This window comes from Sylvia atricapilla, chromosome 3 (assembly GCF_009819655.1).
Source record: "Sylvia atricapilla isolate bSylAtr1 chromosome 3, bSylAtr1.pri, whole genome shotgun sequence".
In the NCBI taxonomy this organism is placed as follows: domain Eukaryota; kingdom Metazoa; phylum Chordata; class Aves; order Passeriformes; family Sylviidae; genus Sylvia; species Sylvia atricapilla.
Genome location: NC_089142.1, coordinates 97379562 through 97394008, shown reverse-complemented (window position 1 = coordinate 97394008; position 14447 = coordinate 97379562). Strand labels below are relative to the sequence as shown.

General features: G+C 38.3%; 1 protein-coding gene across 7 annotated transcripts in view; it reads left to right on the top strand.

Moving 5' to 3' along the window:
- CDC42BPA (CDC42 binding protein kinase alpha) overlaps window positions 1–14447 on the top strand; it is a 186436-nt gene that overhangs the window by 46024 nt on the left and 125965 nt on the right. For all 7 annotated transcript variants that reach the window (XM_066316304.1, XM_066316311.1, XM_066316309.1 and 4 more), the window contains exon 3: window positions 13162–13253. In XM_066316304.1, the coding sequence (XP_066172401.1) occupies window positions 13162–13253 (92 nt within the window). The remainder of the gene's footprint in view (window positions 1–13161; window positions 13254–14447) is intronic.

The window sequence follows — 14447 nt, the reverse complement described above, 5'->3', positions numbered from 1 at the left end:
CCAACCTTTATGCAAAATAGCTGTGTTTTTATCTGTTTGCTAAAAGATGTGTAGTGAATACTTGGTATTTGTGCAGTTGTATCTGCTGGTTCCACTAAGAGTCTGGGCACAGATTCTTGATTAAAAATATCCCAGGGAACGGGAAAAGAACAAACCTTCAGAAGTAATTCTATGAACAGAAGTGAGTAATAAAACTTGATTTTTTGGTAATGGTGCCTTGTGCTTGACTGGAGTCCCCAAGTTAAAGGTTTTGTGACAATCTGTGTGAGCAGATGTCTGCTCCCACCCCTGTGGCTGTTTCCCAGGATGTTCTTTTGGGATTAGGGAGTAAGAGGGGGTGCTGTTGTAGGCTGTGTGGGTTTAGGAGTCTCTCCTGCTACCCACCTACCTTTGCAGAGTGTGCAAAAAGTGAATTGTCTTGGAAACATCTTCCACCGAGTCACATCTGATTCAAGTCAGGTGAAGGAGTGACGGTATGAGGACACTGGATGCAGACACACATGCTGTGACTGCAGGAGTGATGCTTCTTTCCAGGCTGTGTCGCCTTCCTGACGGGAAGTCATGTATATTTATGTGTAACAGATTTTGTTGGTGGTGATGATGATTAGTCAAAATTACTAATTTCGTTATAAACCCACATCTGTCTGAGAGCGGTTGTAAATCTAGAGGATGAAACTCAAATGTTTCTGAATACCAACTCTGTTACAGCTCTTTGTGAGGACTGGATTCAGCCCTTCTGGTTTGTTTGCTTTTTTTGGACTGTGTACACAATGGCTATTGTAAACACAAGCCTTCCATTTGCTGCTGGATATAAAATTTTTAATTTATATGCCATCATTATTTGAAACATAATAAGAAAATAATCCCAAAATACCTTATTGTATGAAAGAGTCCTTTCCATTTTGGCAGCTAGATAAGCAGCCCGTTTCCTCTGAATGAATATTGCTGAAGTAGTTTACAGTAGTTATCATATCCGGACTGAATTCAGTTTTCCAGGTGTGTGTTTTTTACTGAACAGATGGTTTTTGAATGCACTTCGAGATAAACCAGGAATATTCAAATAGTTAGTTGCATATTATATTTTTTTGATAAATGGAGAAATATTTGGGTGGAAAGAAATATTAATACAGAGTAGAAAGTTGTCAAGGTATAGATAGGAAAGAAAAGGCATCAATTGTGGATGAGTTCAGTCAGTTGTTGGGGGAGAATGCATTTGGAATTCTTGCATGTATTGCATTTGAATGCTCATTTTCCACTTCTGTTTGACATTAGTTTCAGAAATCGGTTTTATTTACTAAGATATAACTAGAAAATGTCTAGAAGAGCAACTTAACTTTTTTATGAGCTAGGTTGTGAAACCAAGCTAAAATTAATAGGAATGTTTTGTGGTGAGTTCTCAGTAAATACAGACTAACAATCTAAAAATAGGTGTTAATGAGGGCGGGAGTTGCCACACTTTACTAAGGATTTGAGATCAGAGAAAAACCCCAGTGTTCAGACTGGGAAGGGAAATGTTACACTTCTCATGTTTTTTGTAATAAGTAGAGAGTGCACTGGGTTACAATGCAAGTAATCTAGCTTTGACCTAGACTAGACCCAATTGCCAAAAAGAATTTTAAAGTACTGTTTTCCTGTGGAAAAGTATTACAAATTCACAGAATTTGGAGAAAGTTTTGACCATCTCTCCCAATGTTGTTTAGCTGTCAGTACTTTATTATGTTGCTTAAGTGTCGAGGAAGAAGAGGTGTCATGACCAGGTGTTTGAACTGAGGACTCTTGCTGAGCAGGGAAAAATGATGAAATAATTAACAAAATGGGGTTTGCCATATCATGTGGAACATAAATTATCCATACCAAAAATAAACATTTGCTTGCTTATATTTTATTGGGAACTACTTCTTAACTTACTCCTTTGTGGTCTGTGGAACAGACATTTGTAAAAATATGAGCCATGAATTCATGTCCCTGCAAATACTTTTTTCACAGACCAAATCTTCACTAATTTCAGTGTAAAGAGTAATGAATTTCTAGCATTCATTTTGCTTATGACTTAATTATATTTGCAAAATGTCTTATTCCCAGGAATCTATTTTTATTAGAGTGCCGTTTCCATTTGAATATTTTTATGAAGTATCCGGATTGATAATTTTTAAAAATTATAAGCACTAAGTAGATTTTTTGAATGTTGCCTTTTTCTGAAGTGGGGTTGATTTATTGAGGTAACTGAATGACACTCTCCTTAAAACTGCTGCTATTTTTTAGAAATTAAAGGATTTGTGTTCTGCACTCTTCTGAAAACGTATCAAATTTCCATATTATCCCATTACTTATCTCAAACTAGTTTGTGTGTGCTGTGTCTTGCCATGACTTTTCCTTTTAAGTTTCTGGTAAACAAGACTTTTGAGATAAAACTTGGGCAGAAGCATTCAAAGAATTTTCAGAACTCGGTGGATATTTTATGTGTTTCAGATCACAACTTGCAAAACATTTATTCTCCAGCGTATCAGATTCATATAAGACCACTTTTCCTGTCTGTATTTAGGGAAAATTTTGAAGATATGTCTAGAATTGGAAGATAAAGAACAGTTTGTATTTAGCTTAGTTGTTCTTTTTGGTTAGTTTATAGTTTGAAATTGACCCAATCAATCTTTTACAGAAAGATTGTTACTTTCACTTGTGGCCTCCTTTTTTGATCTTAAGTTGATAAATAAAACCAAATAATTGTATCTTCTTACAAATTACTCAAAGATGACTAAATATGTGCATGTAAGAGTTCTTGGATTTGAGGTCTCTCTTATTTCTGAACTTGTCATTGTCGGGGACCCTGAAATAAGTGACGTGCTCAGCAGCACAGAAGTCAGTTCAGGCTCACCACTAGTGAATCCCTTCACTTGATTCATGAGGAATTTTAAAGGGACAATTTGAAACAATGTGCCCTGAAAGGGTGGTTTGAAAACATTTTATGTATAGACAACATAAGCATTAAGGGTGCCTAAAACCAGGACCGAGATACTTATTAAAAAATAAGTGCAAGTTTCTCTTTGGTTTCATAAACAATTAAATCCATCCTCTGGTTTGCAGAATTGTTCTTTACTGCAGCCTTGGTGATAAAAAGAAGGGCTGGATAAAAAGCAAAAAAGAATCTCTTGACCCTGCATGTGTGCTCACAGACAAATGTGGTTTATGTAGGAACTTCCTGCTTACAGAAAATGTTTATTATAAGTTGGTTACAGGTGTTGGGAGGCATATTTGTCTTCTTCAAAATGAAGATTCTCTTGAAAGTTTGATTTATGTTAATGGGGATGATTTGCAGCAGCAAGAGGTTTTAGTGATTCAGCTGCATTGAAGGTAAAATTATTAAAATTGCCATGAGGTGAAGTTCGGTCAAAATAAAAATATCTTAATCAGCATTATTTTACAGTGATCACTTAATCAGGAAGAAAGTGAAGATGATTGTAGTTGGGAAATAGAGTGCCGGATCTGGTGCACAGTTAGGTACTTAAGCCTTATGATATGGTCTTTATTCTCAAGTGGTCCAAATCAAGTTTATTACAGGCAATTTACATCCTAATGGTACTGAACTTTCAAATCAATAATTATTTTTTAATTTTAATTGCATTAGTTTTAAGGTAACTCTGGAAGAGTGCTGAAGTTCCAGGATCTTTGGAGACCTTTAAGGAATGTGGTTTCTTTAGTAAAGGGCTGCTATTGATGTTGTAACTCCCTGAAATATCACAAAACTAAGAACACTTCTTGAAACATGACCTAATTTTGAATTGCAGTTGTTTTATCCTTATGTCAATGCAAAAGAACCAGACGATAATGTACCTGTTCAGTTGGATTACCCAGCTTGAAATACAAGGAGCAAGCAAATGAGTAGTTTGCAGTCCTTGCAGTACAAATAGGACAGGGTGATGGCATTAAAAATGGTGTGAGGAATGGGTGGAAGAGCAGCTAAAGCTGTCCAGATGGACCAATTTCTGTGGACATAGGGAAGGTGTTTTTTCTTCTTTTGTGACTGGGGACGTGAAATTTCAATAACAAGCAGTTGTGGAGGTGACTCTTATTTTAATCTAGGCAAAAATCCTTCTCACAACACCAAGTTCGTACTCAGTATAATTTTTAATATTTCCATTTGACATGCATTATACTGAAGTTGGTTTTGCTTTTCTGAATTTAACTTTATTTTAATATTTGAAATTCAGTTTAATGAACACGGGACTTCATATAACATTTTCATTTCAAATATTGTCTATAAGGGCCAAAATAGGAGTGTAATTGTGTGCATTTGTACAAGTTTTCTAGCTCTGCCTGGGGCTTTTGAGCTGTGTTACAATGGAAATACAAACAAGTGTCAGTGACACCTGCAGTATATGATGTGCTTTGTGAGCAGGTTTGTGCCATGCTCGGAAAGAGGAAACAAGGTATGTTGGTTCATGTTCATACTGCGGGCACCTGCCGTGACATCCTGAGGAGAAATTTGCCTGTCACTTTTGGGTTTGGCTGCATTGCTGTCCTCCTTCTGAGGCCCTTGCAGCATAGTGGGAAGTGTCTGCAGGGATGTGCAGAGAATTTGGGAGGAAAAGCTCTGTGGTGGAGGAGTGAGAGACAGGACTCAAATGATTTGTGTGCTGCGTGAGACTTGACAGGTGTGCATTTTGACAAGTTCTAAGTGTAAGTGTTGGCTAAGAATATATGGCTGCACAAATGAGTTATTTTAGAGAAGGAAAGTTTGTGGAGAGTCTGCTCACTCTCCTTTTCGCAAGGATTAGAGCATATTTTTAACTAATTAAAAAGATTTTTAAAAAGTGCTTTGAGTTTTACAGAGCTTTTGCAGCTTTTTTTTATCTCCTCAAAAGCAAAAATTTGTAATGTTAATTGCTCATGTAAGATGTAATGAGACTCTCAGTATCAGCAAAAAAAATATCAAATGTCTGACCTCAGTATATTTGCTTTATATAGATATTTTCTTTTAATTAAAATCCTGAGGTGAAAGGGAGGCAAGAGAAGGGAGTGTAAAGCAGTATCCCTTAAAATCCTTTCTGTGCTTCAGACATGGAGACTTCTGCAGTGCTGTGAAATACCTGGGAAGCTGAGCAGGGGAGTCGGTGGACTAAAGTTGCCAGCTTCCTTCTGATAAAGCATGATGTCTGTGTTACCTCCATGTTGGGGAAGATGAATCAGGGAAACCTTATAAATATGATTGCTTAGCAAAAGATTCTGAAAATATGAAAGCTATAATCGAAATAGAAATGAAAGCTTACTTTGAGTTGCAGGATACCGAATCTTAGTTACTATATAACCTGAAAACAATTGCCTGGCTAGCTGAAGGAGAATCCCTGTTGATTGAACAATACCTTTCTGCTGGCTAAGGGATCCTAAGGTCAATGTAGCAAAACAGAAGTCTAAAGAGTAGTTTTTTAGAGTTTAAAATATAACACAGTATGGTAATACAGTAGTTCTATAGGCTATATGTAGACTCTATAGGATTTTGTGTCTTGTATTGGTTGGTCACTGTAAATTAGAATATTCATCACAAAAGGAGATATAATGTATTGTAACAAGGACCTCGCTCTCTTAACTCTTACCTCTTCCTCCTCTCCTTCCCACTACTCTTGCTTCTCCTGCTCTTAACTCTTACCTCTCCTCTTCCTCCCCCTACTCTTACCTCTTACTGCTCCGCTCTTACCCGTCCTTTTCCTTTCCTCTTACTGCTCTTACCTCTGGCTCTCCCCCCTACTCTCACTCTCCTGCTCTCTTCCCCCTGCCCCCTTGCTCTCTCGCTCCCTTCTCTCTCAGCTCTCACCCTGCTGTTCTTTCTCCCTCTCCCTTTGGGACTTCCCTTCAGCCGAGGCTGGTGGCTGAAGGAAGGCCCTTTTACCCACGACCCTTGCAATAAAACCACGTGTTCTAGAATATACAGGTTGGCAGAATTCCTTGTCCCAGCCATCTGTGGATTCTCCTACACCTCCACAACGGCTTTGAGAGGGCATAGGTTTCAGGCCTAAGTTGTGATTATAACAGTAGCTGGTCTTCAGAGTAGAGTGCTGTTACTTGACAAGTTCCTCCTCCCCTTTTCCTTCCTTCTTTTCCCCTTCCCTTATTCGAGTATGGTTGCATGCTCTGTTTATTGCACAATGTTTGAATTTTTTTCCTCTGATATTCATCAACACACAGCGTTCCACAAACAATTCTTTTTCAGAATCTAATCAGACTAGGTGTTGTATCTGCTTTACATAATAAAAAGTAATGCTTTGAAGAACTAACAATTCTCCTTAAAGTATTCATTTTTGATGCCTGATTTATTTTGATTTCTCAGATCATTTAGTAATTCTAAACATAAGTCTGATTGATTTTATTTACAGCTGAAATGTCCAGCACTTTTTGGCAGTCAAATACCGCCATACTGAGTTATTTGTCAGACATTGGGGAATGTGAAGTTTAGGCTTGACTGTGGGAAGTGTTATTTTAATTGACTTGTTTCCAGCTCTGGGACAGCATGAGGGACAGAGTCAAAGCAGCGTTCTGCTTTATAAAGTATAAGGCCACCTTCTTTCTTCCCCTTTGTTTTAGCCTTTCAGGGTTTTTAAATATCACAAAACTTTCTTCCTGTCTGGCCTCGATTTGCTCCCAGAGCATTTCCACCTTCTATAATAGGTGGAACAGGAGTCTTGTAGCACCAGTTTAGTCTTGCTCTAGAATTCCAATCCACAGCAGGATGAATTAAAGTTCAATATTTCACTTTGCTGCTAGTATAATAATATTTAAACATAGGGTGGTTTACTGAAATTCTTGGGTTGGGAAAGAATGGTAATATAAAAAAATAATGGCTATATCTTGATGTGGTATGGAACTGTTGTCCGGATCTGCAGTGGGTGTTCCGTGAACACAGGGATTATTTTTTGTCTGAGTCTGGGGAAGGAAAAACCAGAACTACTGTAGTATGTTTGGAAAATGTATTTTATTTTTCTCCCTGATTTTCAAGTTCCCCTTGAAGAATATTTTGTGGTAGCTGTAGCCAAAGATGTCTGGATGGTCTCTACTTGACCTTGATGCAAACACAGTAGGATCCAGAGAATTGTGTCTGTCTATACCATAGTACAGGAATTTGTGGACATGCTTCTCATTCCTGGAAAATGCCAGATTCTTGACTTGTACTTAGAGATGCTGGCACTTAACTGTTTGTCAGGGAAAACATGTTAAAAATGTTCTGAGGGAGTGAAAACTGAATCTTAACTTTTAAAACTGAGAAGGGTATTTGTGGCTTTCATTTTTTTCGTTGTCTTGACTAATGTTCTGTGGTTCAGCTGCTATCACTGTTGACTACAGTGTTTCACCCCAATTTCCTCCAGAGAGTTGGCAGAAACTGCAACAAAGCTTTTTTGGCTGTTCTGCCAACCTTAGGTGGGTGGAGAGGAGAGATTTCTTTTCCATCTCCTCTCAAATTATGATTTAAGCCGCTCTGCCTTCCTGATTGTCAATTCCTTCCCCGTTGTTTCGAGAAATACTGTTTATTTTGGGAGTGGTTTTCTCTCACACCTCCTTTCTGGAGTTTTTTGAAAGCTTTGGTTATGGTCTGTCTTAACTCAAAAATGCTATTTACACACTTCATAATCACAGCTGATAGAAGCCAATGGAAAATAAATACCTTAGGTTTGGATCAAGCCTGTAAAGTAGAAACACTTGTTAAGTTCCTTTCAGGAATTTAGCTGAAATTTCAAAATTGCAAAGCGCTTTTGAAAAACAGAACTGTCAATATATTATTCTGCTTTGGGTTTGTGGTGAGTTGTTTTGTTGGCGTGGTTGAGTTTTGGGGTTGTCTTTTCCCCACAGACAGCACTAGGAAGAATTAGAGAGCCTTCTGGTATTCAGTTAAAGGACAGTCTCTTAGATTATGTCTTTTTTCTCATGGGGAAGCTTCTTATGTATTTTAATAGATACTTTTAGCTAGTGAAGCAAAGGGGATTTTGTCTTGAAATGGAAAGCAATTAGTTTCCCCATAGTGGTTGTTTTCTTTCCCAATCTATTTCCTTCAGAATGAACTTTCACCGTTGTTGTTGACAGTTCTGGTGGATAGAGTTTTTAATTTCTCTATTTTGGGCTTGACATGGCATTTACATTGAGCAGTGCAGTGGTCAGAAGGCTGGGTTGGCTGTGGCATGCCTGGATCACTAAGGAAGCATGTTTTGTAATTTGGGAGTAAGATCTGGGTATCTTACTGCAGCTTGTCAGTCAAGGGTACAGTCTCCAGTCGTAGCAGAGTTAGCCAGTTGTTTATCCAAAAGCAAATACAGCATCAGCAAAACACCAAGAGACGTTCCTGAACACTGTCCTGTTATGTTTTGTTTTCTGTTTAAATTGATTGTGGGGACACATTCCCAGTTACTGCTCCAGGTCTGCTGCACTTTCTTTAACAGTCGACATGATCTTAATCTCACTTGGTTTCCATTTCAACCCATGCCTGCAGCACCCCTGGTCCAGTGATGTGCTGGGAAGGGAAAGGGGCACTGGCAGGTGAGGGGGACGCAGGAACCTGCCAGCAGGTTAGCCTGGGAAAATCTGGATTCCAGGGCTAGCCCTGCCCAAGCTCTGCAGACAGAAACTTGGAGCTGGAGGGAGAGTGAGCAAAGCAGGAGCATGAGGCTAACTTTACTAATAAAGCATCCAATACAGCTGTTTTACTAGTTTGATGTCATTTGGTATAATTGTAATACTGAACTGCATTGGGCTATCATCTGTATCACTGCCCTCCCTGTGTCAGCTCTTTGGAAGGTGTGGCCTTTTATTTCCAAGAGTTTAAAAGAGACCCCTCTTAGCATTATATAGGCTGTAAGTAATGCTAATAACTCCTTCCCCACTGTAAGTATGATAAACAGACTGTTGAAGCTCAGTGTTACTGCTGCAGATCCCATTGTTCTGCCTCTCCTGCTAGATAGTTGTTGTAATTACAATAAAATCCTGCCTTTCCAGGGCCAGGGGGTAGAACATATGTTCCTCTGCATGCCTGGCTTGGCAACTAGACTCCTCCTGAGTGTTTTTCTATGCGTTTAACATGTTACTTCTGATGGAGTTCTGGTTAAATTTCAACCAGAAAAATCTAAATTTCTAGCACTTGTAGTATTCTCCTTTTACTGAATTTTACTGTTTGTTTGCAATATAGGAATAAATGGAATCAATGGCTAGAGCATGAAATATGGGAAAAGACCCACAGAAACTTAAATAAATTGAAAGAATAGTCATGGCAGGTTCACCTTGTTTGAAAACACAGTTTAGCTTACTGCATCAGTGCATTGGTCGCCCTGAGGGCAAATTGGGAGATTGTTTTTCCTTGCCATGTGTAATTGATTGAATAAGTGCAAGAGATCTTGCCAAGAGGGTGGTGGCACAGTTTTCCCAGGCAGGATGAGATCGGAAGTACTGGCCAGGTGGAGTGGCCAAGTGTTTTCACAGAACAGATTTTATAGGTCAGGTCCTATCTCTCCATCTCCTTCACGGAGATTGATAACATAGAATATTTTCCAGAGCAGCCGTCTCCATGAACATTGTGTATGACTTGTTAACATGTGGCCAAAGAGAACATACTGGAAAGTTTTATATAATGAACTTCCAGTTCTTGCTGAGTTGAAAACCAGCAGGAGGATGCAGCAGCCAGGCTGCCCACACTTACCCCTTGTTTGGACAAGGAGGAGTTCTCTTTGGCACAGACAGCTGCTGCTCCCTAATCTGTATCACACATGGCTAACAACCTGGAAAAGGGATGTGTGTATGGAAAAAATCAGCTGTGCCCCCTGTGTATTTCTGTAGGCTGAATGAAGCACCAAAGGAAATGCCCATACTGCCTCTTGCTCTCAAAAATCTGCAGAGAAAGTGTGTCACTCTCATATCAGCCACGAAGGAAACCGCAGCTCCTGTGGAAAAAGAGGGTGCTGTTTTCTGTTAACTTTGTGCTGATTCTGCTTAGGGAGATGGGGGTGTAAATGGGGGCTGTGTTCCTGCAAATCTGCTTTTCAGGGACCCCTTGGAGCACACTATTTTGCAAAGCATTCCCTGGCCTGACCGTTTGCTCTCTCTGTAAGGCTTGTAGGACACTGCCAGACTGGTTGCAAAAGGTCTGCCTGTTCACCTCCTCGTCTGGAAAGCTGTGTGGATGAAACGCTGTCTGAAGAGAGGCCTTCCAAGACCCCAGGCCAGGCCAAGTTTTCTATACTTAACATTGCTCTCACCACAAGAGCAGCAGATGTTTGCACAGTAGACAAACAACGTTGATGATAAAGCAAATTGACCTTTTTTGGAACAAGCTATTTGGAGTACATTCCTAGGGCATTCTTTTTTTTTTTTTTTTTTTTTCCCCCCCTTCCCTGGGGCTCTATCTTCCAAAAGCTGCTTGGCTCTCCATTGACATCTCTGCTAGAGGTGATAAAAACGTTACAGAGGAGGAAGGTCTTACAAACTTTTCCACTAAAGCTGATACTACAAATCATTTAACCTACTCCAAACCTATTTTTGTCATCTTTATTTTACTGAAGTAGTTATAGTGATGTTTATTTTTCCGGAGTCCCTATGGGAACCCTGGAAGATTTCAGAATGTAATAATTAAAGAATGACAGGCCTTTCCTTGCAATATAAAGTGAGGAAGAGCATTGTGGTTTAAACAGCTCTGCTGTTGCTTGTTAGCAAGAAATTTTGCCTTGTACTTTAGCCAGGCCTATAATGGTCAAAAAATGTTGAAGTTGAGAACTACATGTTTGTTTTCAATCAGTTGTTTTTCAAGTTAAAAGGCTCTAATGGCTTGTTTTAATTTGTTCAGCACTATTCGTCAGTAGTATTAATATTTGTATTCAGTCACTTAGTGTAGCACAGCTCAGGCTGTCCAAGTAAGGCAATACATTTTCTTATTGCTTTTTCTACTGCAAGACCTTTCTTTAAAGGAATAAAAGATTGTTGAAAGTTTTGGGGATCTCTGTGAACTTGAGTAATATATTTTTGTTTAAATTGCATTTTAGCAGCTCTTAAAATGTAGTATTAAACCTGTATTTTAATTTTGTAATTCACTATTTTGAATGAAGTTATAATAAATGTAAAGCAAAAGTAGCACTACAGTGGAAATCTCAGTGTTATATGGCTGCATCTTTACTATTTGGACTTAATGCTGGAGTTTTTTAATCATAAGCTGATGTTCCTGTAGTTGGAACAGATGTAATTCCTGGGGGACAATCGATTCCTGGTATCCGAGAAATTTCAGAAAAAAGAGACGAGGTTCAGACTTTGGAACCGCTGAGATTTTTAAAAGGTTTCATCTATTGTACCATGAATGTTAGTAGAGCTGTGCTGTGCTGTAAATCCTTGCATTTTTGTGTCATTGTTGTTCAGATGTGGTTTAGAAAGCTACATTAAGGACTAGGATGAAAATATTTTCTGGGGTGTTTTAGGTATCAAAACTACAGGTAGCTTGTGTTTTGACTCAGTTTATAAGATTGCTTTGCTGAATAGAAGGCAGTAGGCTTTTGGACAAGGATTCTGTACAGCCTTGAAGGGCTGCATGATTAATATTGAAGTTATAAATTGAATTATAGTGTTTTAGCAAGGATTATTTCATAACATTAGAAAGAGAAGATGCTGAATTCTAGGAGAACTCAAATTTGGTCTCTTACATGTGTCTGGGTTTATTTAACTTGGTTCTTACTTAGGGTCATTAGCTTTTGGAGCTTTTGAAAACAGTTCCCCATTTCTGTTTAGAGATGCTATTCTGAACAAATTGTTCTGCAATATAACGCCTGTTACAACTCCTCCCTGCAAATAAGGCTGCAGTGATTCCATCACGCTCTGAAGAGAGAGAAATGGACACAGATGGGCCCCTGTACCCTGAAAACATAAACTAATAAGGTTTTTATGGGCCTTGTAAAATGGCGAGTTTACAATATGCTTTTTTGGGGGTTTTGGGATTCAGGAATGCGATGGTCAGTGCCTTGTCTGTTACTAAAAAATATTGTCTCCTTTTCACAGATGTGAAACTGGGAGAAGTATCTCAGGTTGCTTATTTGGGATCTTTGAACTAGACTGCCTTTGAGCCAGAAATTGAATTCATGTTTCTGAGGCCCATCCCAGTCCTGATTATACAAGCTCTTGTATGAACCATATTTACTGAAGTATCTGTTTTAGTAATAGGATTTCATTTGTGTAAATGTTGAACGTGCCTTTAAGACAATAATTTTATAAAGAACTCTTTTTCCTGCTGAATTACTTCAGTGGTTTTTTTTTCCCTTTTTTCACCAAGGGTTGTGGTGTGTATGTTTTGATGCAGAGTGATCAGTAACTTGGATGTTTTGCATGCATGCACTGAGCATGTATTAATGAACCAGGACTGGTTAATTGTAGTGCTAAATGGGGCTGAAAGAGAGGAATAGTGCTCCTGAGACTCTTTTACTGCAAACAGTGCTGGGGTTTTACCTGTCTGGAATACAATACATTATTTTGCTTACTGCTTTCTAATATATTTAAAAAAAGAGGGGGGGAAAAGAAGAGGGAAATGAAGCTTAACTTGAAAATACATTCAGGTTTTTTCTTCACTGAATGTGTTAATAATGTCTTGAATGTAACTTTCCTTTCTTGCAAAAGCCAAGTATTCACTATTAAGTGTTCCCTATGTTGAAGAAGTAGTTTTCAAAAACATTGCATAAAACACTGTGTAGGCCAATATTGCCCTTCCACTTACCATTGATCACCATTTTCATTTTTGATTGAATACAGTATTGTTTAGCTGATTGGCAAATAAATTAATATTGTCCAAAGTGAACTCATTATATTATATTATACATTGCTTTTTCAACCAGAGTTATATAGCACAGATGTAGTGGATGTCTGTGAACTGAAAAGTCTGTGGAAAAGTACAGCTTGACTCAATTTTTTTTTGTTAAAAGAAGGCAAAAGCAAGCTTACTTTGTAAACGTTTTTCTCACAGCAGTTTTGACTTAGTTTTTACTTTGTTATTTTTAGCTTTAAACTTCATTATATTGCTTTAGGATATGCACGTATATAAGCAAAATGATCCCTTGTTTTTAGGCCTCTGATTGCATCTCTTCTGTGTTACTGTTACCTTGGTTTTTGATTTTTGTGTGGCTTATTTTGGGGGTTTTTTTAATGATTTTTTTCCCTTTATTTCAGCCAAACCTTTTACATCTAAAGTGAAACAGATGCGACTACATAAAGAAGATTTTGAGATTCTGAAGGTGATTGGTCGAGGAGCCTTTGGGGAGGTATGTGTGAGAAGGAGGTGGAAGGGTTTGGATAATTCTCTTGCAAACCTGCAGCACTGAGGAGAGACAGTTAATAACAATATGCTGATATACATTACAGTGTATATATATTAGGTTTTTACATTATTTAGCCATAAAGGGTATTTTAGGCCCACCTATTATTTGATGCAAGTACATCTTGTTTTGTACATTTCTTGACAGCTCTTTTTAAGCCTTGTGAATTTTGAGAGCAGGCAGGTTCACATGGATTAAGAGACCGTGTTTCAACTGTCTGAGGATAAATCATTTGCTGGACTAATTCCAGTCAGGAGGTGGAGGCCAGTGTGTAACTGATGGTACAGAGATCTTAGAATTGCTAATTTTCCTAATAAATATATAGTCTGAAAGTAGATTTCAACAGCTTAAATAGCCAAATATTGACACTGACATTACAACAACATAGAGAAATCTCTCTTTTCCTGTCATTTAGTTTCCTATTTTAATGAATGTTTGAATATTTTTCCATATTTCTTTTGAGGACTTCAGCAGATGTTACTTTCTTTTTCAGTAGTCACCTACTGCTGTCAAACCATACAGTTTTTTGCTGCTTCTGATTAAGCTATCTCTTATTTGAAGTTGCCAGACAAGTCTGTTGATCTCTAGGTCGAGGAAACTTTGAAGTGTTAGCTTTCTGCCCCATTTTTCTTAATTCTTCTGGGTGCAGGAGCTTTGTCTTATATGCAGTACACTGTATGAAGAGCGATCTAATGTACAGTAGTGGCTTGAGCTTTTATAGCCAAATATACTGCAGATGTGGGTAGTATGTAAAGCTTATGCAGGAGGTACTCCATACTGCCTGAAAATACATGTGAGCTTAAACCCAAAGAGTAAGAAAAAAGATTTTCTGATCAAAGTCTTCATTGCCTTTAGAAATGGAAGTTCTCTTTGATAGGAGAGGATTCCTGGAGGCTCTGGCATGTGACACAGAGGAGTTGTTCTCAGGTTCACTTACATGCTTGCATCTTGAGTCTTTGCTGTCTGTGATCATGGAAGAGCAGACTTCTGTATGTAGTATGTAAGGAAGAGGAATTTTCACTGTAGTGTGTGCCACTACATACTCTGATCCCTGTGTGCAAATATAATCATTGAGCAGCTGGAAAAATAACAAAAAAAAAGTAGTATTTATTTAGCTTCTTTATCATTCTTGGTTTTGCT